This window comes from Chondrus crispus, genomic scaffold (assembly GCF_000350225.1).
Source record: "Chondrus crispus Stackhouse genomic scaffold, scaffold_50, whole genome shotgun sequence".
Lineage (NCBI taxonomy): Eukaryota > Rhodophyta > Florideophyceae > Gigartinales > Gigartinaceae > Chondrus > Chondrus crispus.
In genome coordinates this window covers 312,182-324,570 of record NW_005178495.1, presented here as the reverse complement: position 1 = coordinate 324,570, position 12,389 = coordinate 312,182, and the positions used below count along the sequence as shown (strand labels likewise).

The 12,389-nt window shown below is 53.5% G+C and overlaps 2 protein-coding genes; both read right to left on the bottom strand.

The window, feature by feature from the left end:
• The window catches only part of CHC_T00006779001 (hypothetical protein), a 3,873-nt gene extending 1,793 nt beyond the window's left edge, over positions 1–2,080 (bottom strand). Inside the window, exon 1 of the mRNA XM_005709973.1 lies at positions 1–2,080. This exon is cut by the window's left edge and continues 1,793 nt beyond it. Coding sequence (XP_005710030.1) covers positions 1–2,080 — 2,080 coding nt within the window.
• Positions 2,081–6,418: 4,338 nt separating this feature from the next.
• Positions 6,419–11,961, bottom strand: CHC_T00006778001 (hypothetical protein). XM_005709972.1 is given in 2 exon segments: positions 6,419–6,573; positions 6,574–11,961. The coding sequence occupies 1 exon segment, from the start codon at positions 11,959–11,961 to the stop codon at positions 6,574–6,576; it is 5,388 nt and encodes a 1,795-aa protein (XP_005710029.1). The 3' UTR covers positions 6,419–6,573.
• Positions 11,962–12,389: the final 428 nt, after the last annotated feature.

The following is a 12,389-nucleotide window of genomic DNA, read 5'->3' as shown; positions in this document are numbered from 1 at the left end:
ACATCGGCACCACCACCACGCGAGCCTCCCCGACCAGCCTCTCCGCCTCGCCGGCACTCATCCCACCGCCGGGCCTGTCGTCGGACGTGTCCAGCCTCCGCGAGAGCGACGCGCTGGCCCGCACGGTCTCGCGCGCCGTCCGCACAAACTCGCGCAGAATAAACAACCCACCCTCGAAGATCCCTATGCACCGGTCCGCGTGCTCGCGCGTCACCGCGCTCGCCTTCCGCAGGCACTCCAACACCGTGCGTCCGTTGAGTTGCTCCGCCCCTATCCCGAACTCCTCGCTGCAGAACCCAGCCACTTGGCTTATCTGCCGCGACGACATCGACCTCCCTTCCTCCCCCGCGATCCGCCGTTCCATTTGCCCACACTCCTCGGCGCACCGCTTCGTCTCGTTGATCGCAGCTTGACAGATCCGCACCACTTCCGACAACCGTCCTGCTACCCCGCCACCCTTCCCAGTAGACCGCATTCTACTCCCACCCACAGCTTGCCTTTCCACTCGTCCGCGATCCCCTAGATGCCCGTCAAATACAAACACCGACATCAAACCCCCAGGATATCGCAACGCTGCTATCACATTTTCAGCACATGCCGCCCGTCCCATGATCAAATCCCTTTCAAACAGTGTTCCGCCTTCCGGATGCAATATCTGCATTCTTCGCATCTCCTTTTCACTCCGCCCTCGTCTTGTCTTGTACCCGCCTCCAAACTCAGACACTGTGCTTCCCACTTGCTTTCCCTTGGGCACACCTGGAATGATACCACCCAGCACCGATGCAAGACTCGTGCGAAGCTGCACCACGCTTCCCGATCTCGCTATCATCTCGTACGGGATTCGAGACAGAATCACCCCTAGACTGCCTATAGTTTTCAAGTCATGCTTGCTCGTGAATCTCCCCGCTCGGAGCACTTCGCAATATACATTGCATGCCCCGTCAAGAGCAGCCATCGTTGCATCAACCACCGTCATATTCGCGCAACACATCGCGGCAGCTATTCCCGTAGTCACCGATCCAATCATTTCCATCCGCTTGTCCCCTTCCTCAACATTCTTCCGCTTCTCGTAAACATCCATTGCATTCCCACCTTCCTCCTCACTCCTGTCCATCGCATCCCCCCCATCTCGCTCGTCTACCTCACCACTTGCACCGCGGTTCACCAACTCGTTCTCTGTGTCCCGCAAGTCTATCAACTCCCCCGACCCTAGATACGGTAGCAATGAACCCGCCGATTCGATCACTGATGAATCCGCTATCAGTCGTGCACCATGACCGCCAGAAGCAACCGCATGGATCAGTGCGATCGCAGCCTCGCCCACAACCACAGCGGCTCGTTCTTGCGTCAAATCTCCCTCATCTGTACCAGAAACAAACAGTTCCTCGGAACACGCACGAGAAATCAGTTTCCGCGCCTTCTCGTCGCCTAGAGACCCTTCAATCACTCGTCGTAGTCGATTCTGTGCCCCAAGCGCACCAAGTGCTCTCGCCGGATCTAATATTGCTATCATTGATGCCGCTGACATCGCTGCCGCTTTTGATGCCGCCGTTGGTCCAGATTCCGCGTCGGCACATGCAGCAGCGATAACTGCTTCAGTCCCGCTTGTCTGACGGGGACCATACCGACCACCAAATGCTCTCCCGATTGCATCATCGGACACTCGTGTTTTGGCCAACGACGCACACACCAAAAGCGCTGCATACAATGACGTCCGAGCACGAGATGCGTTCGTCCCAATTCCTACCACTCCAGAAAGAGCCCGAACCACGCAAGTCAGCAGCGACGTGCACTGCACATCCCCTATATATTCTTCGGATCCTGGCTCATGAGGATTGTCACAGTCACGCATGCGAGATATGCATAGCAAGCTAATTGACGCTGCCATCTCTCCTCCATCCTTCTTTATCAGTGCCACCAGGTCACTACCGCTTTCAGTTCCTGACAAAGCTCCCAGTAACACATGCGTCAGCTCAAAGAGAACGGGTACAGACGAGTATCCGCTGTTTGGTGGATGTACTCCGAGCCTTGTTATCAGAAGATGGCACCACGTTCGCAGCCCTTCAACCGCAACTTGCATTTCACCTGATCCACCTATTAATGCCAAAAGATTCAAAAGATCGATTGGTGAAGGAAGAAGGGCAACATCACTCACGCTTCCATTTTCGATCGCATCGCGCATCATGCCTGCCCGAGAGATACACGTTTCAACCTCATACTTTTGAAAGAGCCTTACTTGAAGAGCTCCCAAACTCAAGCATGCTGTGAGCAACTCTCCGAGTGCTGGCCAGTCCACTTTGCTCGCCGCACCTGCCGATTCGTACGTCCCGGCAGCCTCAAGAACACGGAACAACATTTCATCAGCAAAGCCCCCGCCACGAACGTTTGAATCATACGGTTGAGCAATCAACCGAAGGTGCTCCAAAACTGCCAGCGAGGTTCTCCGAACTGTGTTCGCGGCCAATCGCTCTAGGAAAGTTGCTGCCGTGGACCTTGACTTATCATCTACTCGACCGTTTGCATCATGCGCTCCTGCTACCAGTTCGACAAGAGCCCCAAGAACCCCGTATTCCGCTGATGAAAACAAACCCGAAGAGTCAAGTCGCAAACCCAGTAGAAATAGGCCCGGCGCGCCACCCCCGTCCATTCCTAGACTGGCTTCTACAATCCGTAGCGCCGAATGCATTATAGGCGCGTCTTGGTGAGGTCTGGATATTTCTTCTTCGTCACCTTGAGCTTCACCCATGTGATCGATTTCTGATGCGTCAGTAGGTGAACGAGCAATTATGTTTGCCAGTGAAGTTCTGAATTGAGCAGCTGAACCTGGACTCCCAGGAGCATCTCTTGCTAGAATTCCGGCAATATGGGATGACTCTTGGGCTGCCTTTGCAAGCATACCCAGAATTGCTGCACAAACTGAGGGTGCAAACCCGGCCTTGGCAATAGAGGGCACAAATCCGTCTATCGCAAATACCAATGATGTTGCACAAGAGATTGCCTTCACTTCGCTGAGGAGAAGTTCTGATGCTGGTGCAACGACACTGCCTGGGACTGAGATTCGACCGGGGGGAACTGAAAGGACTAATGAGATCATCCGTGCTGCAGTTTGAGCAGCCATCTGCATCTCGCGGTAAGCCTCGCCAAGGCCGTGCTCGGCTGCATGAATCAATGAATCCCGACCAGTGACATGATAGAGGCTCTGCTGCCTTTCGCTAAAACGCAAGAATTCCAAAGGTCCCTTCTTCTCATCACCTGCACGCATTAGAGCAGAAGTGTATAGAAGAGCTTTGAGCGCGTAGGACGCCGCTCCCGTGCCCGGAGCAGAGGTCAGTAGCCCAGCGAGAATCCGAAATGAGCATTCACTCGTAGGGTTTCTGTGAATCACGTCAAATATGAGACTGGCTGCGGCACGCACAAGACGCCATCGATGTGCCTCAAAGCAATATTTTCGCCTGCTCCAAAACGTCAGAACCTCCTCAATTGCAAACCATCGCGTGATAGATTCTACGGCAATATCCGGAAACTCATCGTCGCTCCATTGAACACATTCAGCGGTCATGTTCAAAATCTGTATCGTCATGTCATAAGCTCCTGTTTGAGCTTCTGTTTCCCTCAGAAAACGACGAAGAAGGCTTGCCTTGTCATTAGCAACAGTTTCTAAGAAATACGAATTTGCTCGGCGATTGTCTAACCCGGAAAGTGCCTTCAACAGAGTCGCCTTTAGCGAGGGCGGGATATCATCAATCGCAAGAGTGGCCATCTGTTGTGCCAAATCCTTTCCAGAATCCCCCAACAGATGCACGACTCCACCATGGGGACGAAGTGTTTCAGCGGCATTGGCGATCACTTGTATCATTCCGTGAAGGGTTTCCACGTCGGCATCGTCAATCTTCAGGTCACGTGACAATGAGGGAGAGTTGAGTTCGTTGTGGAAATACGTCATGGCATCGAAGCCTCGTTCAAGAGAGACTGCAGATTGCCCCGAGTCTCGAAGAAATCGGAGTGCTGCAGCAGCATGAGAAGGCGAACCCTCCTTTCGAGCAGTACAAGCCAGCAGGTGAAGAAAGCTATCCAGAGCATGTCGAAATGCTTCACCAACACCTCCAGGTGCGTACGGGTTTCTCATGGACGCATCCCATAGGTCTATGACTGCATCCCCAATTTGGTGCATCAACCCTGCACTTGATGCCGCTATGCCGGACCAGTATCGCGATCCACCGGCGATCGAGTCTGTGTTTAGTTTTGATGGCGCAAGTGATATTGCTTCTGCAACAAAATGCGCAAGGGACGCTACCAAGTTTTCTTTGGCTCCGACATCCGGTTTGGCAGCGTCGTTCGCATTTGAAGGCACCACCAACCCATCCATCGAGAAGGTTGGGGGTGGCGAATTTAGACGCCCACCGCTCAAAGGCATTGAGGGAGGCCTCATATTGCGACTAGGCGGTCTTGGCGGCTTGCTTCCTGTTCCAAGACCTGAGGGAGGCCGTCCGAAGCTCGCCCTGCGAAAGGCACTGGTGCTCCCCGCGAGATCGGTTTGATGAGCGAATGGGCCGTCAGAATTCCTATTCGCGGTTGGGCTCGAGATGCTTCGGTCGTCTACAGAAGCGTACGCGGTTTCTGTAGCGGCCGAAATCACTGCATTCTGGGTGAAATTGATCAAAGAGGCCACAAGTTGAGGCGCCTCGGCGATATCTAGCGCCAAATCTTCGAGGACATCTGAATAGAGATCAGCGTCAGGGCTCAACGATCCTGCCCTTACTCCGATCCACGGTGCGAGCTCGTGCGACAGGAAAGAAAGAGCTCCACCATAGGCACTCACACGTAACGAAGTCCACAGCGCCTCGTCCTCGTCGGGGACGGCCACAGCTAATCTAAATACAGACCCGCATAGCTCAGCTGCTGCTCTAGCACTTGAGAGATTTGCGACCATGTCCTCCCCCTCCTTGTCTTCGAGCTTCGGAATTTTGCACGTTTGCGGAATAAATGACAAGTCCTTCAACAGAGCATTGACACCTTGGACTCCTGTCCGGGGATCATAAATGTCGTGGTATCTCGAGCGATCAAGGGCACAAGTCCATGCCAAAAGCAGCAAATTTCGAACGCTTTCCACTTCTACCAACCGAGGAGACATGATATCCAAGTCATTCGCACGATACTTCTTTGGGCTTTCCTCTGGGGTGGGACTGCCTACAACAAACTGGGACACGGGTTTGTGGGCCTTGGCCGACTCTTTTTCGGCTTCGTACATCCTTTCAAATATTGCGTCCACTTGATCTAAAAGGGAGCGCACGCCGGTTGCCTCTGCACTGGACAACTGAACTGTATATCCAAGCAAGAATAAGGTCTCGGCCAGAAGAGCAGCCTCGCCTGTTTGCAGTGCCATTCGATTCCTTCGCTGACCATTCTGAATGTTAGCTGGCTCGAATCCCTTAGATAATCGCTTGAGTATGTTTGTAATAACGTTGTGCTCCACGACGAGTATGTCACGCTCCCTCGTTAACGCTGAGACAATGTTGTCATCATCTTGTTCCGCCGAGTCCGGTGTGGCCATGAGCCCAGCGCGTACAACTTCTTGCAAATACAAGACGGACTCCCTTCTTCGTAGATAGAATAGTTCCTTGGCAGCAGCGACGACATCGTGGTCGGCCCTGTGGGTGGCTTGCGATCGGGCATCGTACAGCAGGACGCCGGCGTCAAGCTCATTAATCTGGAGCTCATCCGACAGCGCAATGGATACGGAGACCAAGTCGGCGCCGAGGCGAATAGTGGAGCCCCTGTTAGATGTTGGCGTTGCAAAGCGATCCGGGGCGATGGTGATGGTGACCTCTGCCAAGCCTGCGATGCGGTTTCGATCTTCCGGCTTTGGCGGTCGCTCTGCATGTAGACTCAGTGGGGCAGAAACAAGGGAACGGCAAGCGCGGATTTCAGAGATGGCAAGATGCTGCACGGGGGTGTCGAACTTGCCGACGGTTGCGTCATGAATCGCTTGGCGGAGCGCGTCGTAATCCAGTCTGGACACATTCTCAATGACGAGGCTTTCCTGCTGTGCCCCTGGCATGTTGTGCGAGATGCAAGCGCTCGTCGCCGAGACCGCGGGAGAAATGTTCGGTCCGCTTTCCGACGCTTACGATGCAAGATGAGGGCGGTTGGGGACGGGGCAAGCCTCGCTTACGTCGGGGATCTATTGGGGTGGGGGAGAGAAGAATTTTACAGAATTCCAGCAATTCTGTGTGGGTTTCAAATCTTTCCAAATACCGCGGGAAAAACTTTCACCGGGTAAACGGGTATGAGGCACTCGTGCATTTCCTTGACGAGTCTCCGTTGCGACAAGCGCGCTTCAAGCCGCTTCGACAAGGACCACGGTAAACTGTACAAACAGCGCTCTACACTTCTGGTGATAGGGCACTCCAAATCATTCTCGACTCGTAATCCGTTCACTAACTACTTCACCGATTGCTTGTTTACAAGTTATTGCTGTCTTTGTGGTTAGTACTACACCCTCTACATCGGTCTCTGCCACATCGCGCTCGTAGACGACAAACCACTTGCACGCTCCCACACAGGGTCATGGAATCACGAGCTTGTGGGTTCATCACGGGATGAGTCATCCTTCTTGTCAGCCGCAGCCCAGAACTCTCTCCGTGATGACACTAGTCCACTCTTACCTGAACCTTTGCTGATCGGCTCGCTCCACCCTCCGCTCACGGGCTCATCTTCGACTTGTGTGGGAGATATTTGGTCCAATAAACCCTTGTAGTGCAAAGAATTGAGAAGGCTGCGGTTCGAACCGTGCCTCCTAGAGCCGCTTGTAGGTGCATCATCAGCCAATGAGTTACGCCCTTTCAGTGCTTCTGCCGTTGGAGTCCCAACACGCATAGGATTAGCAAACTCATCATCCATTTCTAGTTCCAGGCTAGGATCCAAATCTCCCAAAAGGTCAGCGTCAAACCCGTCGTCATCATCTCCGCGAGCATGCTTCGCAGGCTCTCGCTTCGAAAACCTGTGAGACCGATCAGCTCTCCGCTCCGCCGAGTTAAGGTCCAAAGACAAACCAACGGGCCTTGGCGGCCTGTTAGCGTTCCCCCTCAGCCGTAGCGGTTTGTTGCGACTGCCGCCAGACAGTGAGGGGCTGGACAAGCTTCCAGATCCCCCAGAGGCAGGACCATCAGACCCGCTACTATCACTTGGTCTCGAATCCGGCCCAGATAGCCCTCCTGACATCCGTCGCTGCAGGCCACCTCCCTTGACAAACGCAGGGGCCCTGGGCAGACTCCGGCGATTTCCTCTCCACCCCTTCTGCCCGCTTTCCCCCGCTTTGCCCCGCCCACCGTCTGTGGTAGGGCTCTGACTTGGTGGACGCCGAGAATCTGTCGCCTCATCAATGTCCTCGTCAAGCTTGACTCCTCTTGGCATGCGATTACCTTTTGGAGACAGCCCGAGAAATGCGCTCCCTACAGCAGCATCCTTTTCTTGATCTTTGCCCATTCGACCATGCTCAGACCCACTTTGCTTCGCATACTCATCAGGTCCGATAGCCAGCGTCTTCAGTGATCTTCTCCGTACGATGCGCGGTGTCCCTACAAGTCCGAAATCACCCGGTTCCTTCTCAGAGCGAGCTTCTTTTTCTTTTCCATCTGAATCTCCGCTATCCAGCTGGCGGTACTGCCCTCCGTCGGTAGCTCGGGACGAGAGAGCAGATCTTTCGGCTGCTCGTAACAGCGCTGCAGAAGAACGATTGCCTCGGCGGCCAGCCGATCTGGGAGAGCCAGTGCTGCGGGGTGACACTGTTTCATCATCCAGAGCGTAAGGTTCCCCAGCGGCATTCATCACGGAAAGGTCATGAGACCTCCTACGGGCAAGCTTCGGAGCGTCCCCTTCCCCAAGCGACAGGACTGCAGAAGGACGACTCGTGAACGAACCTTTTCTACGGAGCACCTGGACACCCTCGTCCAAGTCGGGGTTCAGGTTAGACCCTGGCAAACCCAGTCGAGGAAGATTCGGTCGACTTCTGTGGCGCTTCGGAGCGTCGGAGGCAAAGCTATTTCTTCTTGCTGGAGACTGCACAGTATCGAGATCAACCAGCACATCTTCTTCATCAGTGACATCAACTACTTCATCGTCTTCTTCACCGTCCTCATCTTCGACGCATCCTTCCTTTAGTTGCACGACATCTGGACCAAAGTCATCATCCCCTTGACCCAGAGCTGGCGGTTCAGCGGAGGATGCAGGACTTTGGCTCTCCAATGCTGAAAACTCATGATCATCAACATCGTCTTCATCCTCAACATCCTCGCCTTCTTGGTGCTCGCCCTTGCTGCATTCCTGGGCATCTCCCATGTCGAGGATAGGGTTAGCTGATTGATTTATTCCAGGAGCTGATTCAGCATTTTGCAGCGGCTCGTCTGACCCATCTAAATCTTCGTCTGCGTTGCCTTCGCTGCCTCCAAAACCATCGGATCCAAAACTGCTAGATATGCCCTCTTGGAGAGGAGGACCAGGCTCACTGTCGCCTTGTTCAACGAGTTGAGAGTCATCATCCCTCTCTGTGACATCCTCTTCCCCTTGCTGTTCGGGATTGACTTCCACTTCTTCGCTTTCATCAGATTCCGCTTCACCGTATTCATACCCGTCCTCTTCGTCCTCATACTCTCCCTCGTACACATCTTCTGTTTCTTCTTTTTCCTCTAGAGATCCTATAAGATCGTACTCCTCTCCCCCTTCGATCTCAGCATTCGCAAATGCTTCTAGAGTTCGGCAGTAAACATCCATTTGTGAAGCGGGCATCTGCTTTGGAAGTGGTGGAAACCACAATTCAAGGCCGGTTGAATTGGCGTTCTCATATGAATCGTCGTTCTGATACCTCTTCATGGACATGAAGTGTGAGGCTTGCTGCGTGAATGAATTATTGGATTTCTTGGTGTTCGAACTGAAATGTATCTCGAGAAGGGACTGGCTCCGCTGACGAACGTCCTCATCCCAGTCATGTTTTAAGTTGTCCAGGCACCGCAAAACACGACCTGGTAGATTCGGGACGTTCTGTGCAACATTTGAGTTTAAGTCTCTTGCTCTCAGATATGCTTCCAAAAGACGCATGCCCCAAACCCTTGTTTCGCGAATCCCGCTCTTCAACAATGCCTCAGCCCGCGGAAAAACTTGACCAATAAGAAATTCATTCAGCTGCGCCCCCCTCTGGCGTGCGGCCCCCCTTCCTCTTGCCATGGTCGTAGAATAGATAGCAACATTAAGAATCGCAATGATAACCCAGAGAGCTAACGCATTGAGCGTTCGCCAGGGGGATCCGATAAGGCGATTAACAGCATCCCACATTTGTCCTATGTGCTCAAAGCCAATCACGCTTGCGCCAGTTGATCGTCCGCGTAAAGCATTGAGCATGCAGCCCTTCAAATACTCCAGACAGGCGCGCTGAACAACGAAATCAACATATTTGGCGATACCTAGGCTCGAATTAACAAAGGAACACAACATCTGCCAACCCCTCTCCTCAAATGCTAGTTGAGAGGACGGTAGATCTTCACTCTGAAACGCACAAGAACCGCCATCGGCGAATATTTGTTGCATCTTTCTTTCCCGGGTAGTGTCCAAATCTTCGCTATCGTTTGCTTCCCTTCCATCCTCTTTTTCCGTGTCGCGTCTCGTAACTGTGGGCTGCAAAATACCATTTGAGTCATATCCCTCAGATGGTGTGCGAGAGAGTACCGGAGTCACTTCCTTCTCGGGACCACAAGAGGAAAGCTCCATAACACCATTAGAATTCTCACCGATTGCCGCAGCGCCTTGTGCCCCCGACGCAGCTCCAAGTATACTGGCTTCGCTAGCAGAGTTGTTGGGTGGTGCGGGAACAAGAACCATAGCCTTTTGAGCCAAAAACAATACATCCAAGGAGGCCGCAAAAATCTCAAAGCCCGCAAGACGCACACGACCATCCCCATGATCTTGCATAGCTAAGCAGGTTCCAAAAATATCGCCAAGCACAGCTCCGATGTATTCTCGGTGTGTCCGAGCACGCGCACAGGCATGCAAGCACCTCACCGTGAGCGCAACGTGCTCAACAAACGCATCAATTTTCTCTCCCATGTAACTCGGGCCACCTCGTCGCCTGGCTGCTCGCCCGAGAGAATCAAATTCATCAAAGCAAGACGCAAGAACGACATGAATGTACAAGGAATTCGACATGGGGTCGGCCTTTGGCGTAGATGACGTGAGTTGAATTCTTCTGCCAAAAGACCCCGTGTTTGCTCTGTTAGATCTGGGGAACCCGTTGGCTATTCTTTGCTTTCCTAGAGACGGGTCCACCAAGGCGCGCAAGGAGCTCATCGCTAAGTCGGGACGCTTGGGAACGCTAGATGAGACAATGGATGCCATGAGCTCCAATGATGTCTCTGTGCGAGCTTGGAACTTTTCTGCTTGGTCACCGAGACCCTGAATCAATTGGGCCAGGTCTTTTGCCATCAGGTCTTCAGCGACAGATTCGTTGAGAATATCCATCAAATCGAAAGCCTCTTCGTATGCGGATTGCGGAAACCAGGTCATGTGTGCGCGATGAAGGGCTATGAATGTGACTTCATGTGGCGATGGGGGAACAGCAGGCAGTTTGTACATCGCCCTATTCGACTCATGTTGCAACCCACGCACTGCCACGCAAAGCAATTTGAGCATACCCTTTGGCGCTGCAGAATGAACCATTCGACTTGCGCACCATCCAAGCACCGCACGAATGGGCGCCGATTTCACGACGTCTTCAGCAACCGAAGTGGGTAGCAAGCTGACCGCGGCCCAGTAGCTCTCGAAAAGCTCCTCCAGAACCTCTCCGACCACCTTCAGCTGTGTATTGATATCCCCAAACTCGTACAAGTTGTTGCTATCCTGCGGGCCATTGCCACTGGCGGCCGCCTCATGAAAGCTCACGTCAATCAGGCTGCTGAATAATAGGTCCGCAATGGCTGTCGCCAGTGTTTGCTGAAGTGAGATTGTGACGTCCAAATAGCGCTCTTCTTCTTCATCGCTTGTCATGAGCGCGCTGCATATTTCATATATCAAAGTGAGCAATCTGCCCAAAGTGTGGCGGTCGACGATTTCAACTCGTCGCTTTCGCTTCTTCATCAATTCAGTCAGCACTTTGCTATTCTCAGGCACTAGATATTCCTCCTTGACCACCTCCACGGCTGAGGCCTCTCGCACAACCCCGTTTTCCTCATCCCCCTCTCCTTCAGCATCATCTTCTGATGCCGCATACTCAAAGTCCGGCCTCGGAAAGTCTGCCAGGAGTTTGGGAATGTAGTCGCGCAACGCCTTGATATGATCTACAAAGGCCTTGACTGTGTTTCCCAGCGCAGACTGCCGCAACGACTTTGATATCGCATCCCAAGTATGCAGCGCAGTACGTCGCAGTAGAAGCGGGGTGCGCGGGTTGCCATTCTCCACCACTAACATATTCAATATCCGCGTGTTGAGAGACATCGGAACGCGCGCGTCGGACCCTAAAATATTCAAGACCAAATAGATGACCCGTAGGGATTGCGCAACCGCCGTGGTCATGAGCTCGTCAGCTGCCTCTTCTGCGTCGACATCGTAACACAAGTACTCTGACTCGTGAAATCCATCCAGGAAAATGGGGATCAAAGTGTTATCGAAAAGGTTTTGCAGAACGCTATGCTCCGTCAGAGGGAACAAGCGGCAGCATATATCGATAAGTCGCTCGAAGCAATCTTCCATAGAGTCGTAGGAAAAAGAAGCCGCGGCCGCACGCTCCCTCGCTCCAAACGTGACGCAGGTAGGATACGAGCGAAGGACCTGGTTAAGAATAGCCGACATATGCCTAGCTATAGCGCACCCGAGCTGCTCGCTGACAAACTCGATCATCTTTGCGGAAGCCATCTTGACAGCCGGGCTCTTCGACTCGGACAAAAACCTGACGAGGGCCGTCAGCAAGCCCTCCAGCATGCTGAGCAGCTCGGTGCGAAGGTCGAGAAACTCGGCAGTTAAATCGCGCGAATCGCGCGGTGAGCTGCTTCTATGTACTGGCAAGTCTGGCTTTGCAAACGCGGCAACCTGCACCAGACGGATGATGCCATCGTTAGACATGGACATGTGTTCAAAATAAGCGTGAGCCGAGACCAGATTGAGCTCGGCAGCCCAAGTGAGAGCGTCTGTAGTAGCGCCTCCAACCTTGGCCTCCTTCTCAGCAACCTTAACAATCAGCTCCGACGAGCGCTGCAGGAGCTCCGCGGCCTGGCGATACCTACGGTTGCTCAAAAAGGCGAGGCCGAGCAAGCCGTCGACCTCTGCGCGATCGGCCATGGCGTCGTGGACGCTGAGCTTCGCGGACGAGTTGAGCAGGATTTTGATGCGGTTCGCGGCGGGGGTCTGTC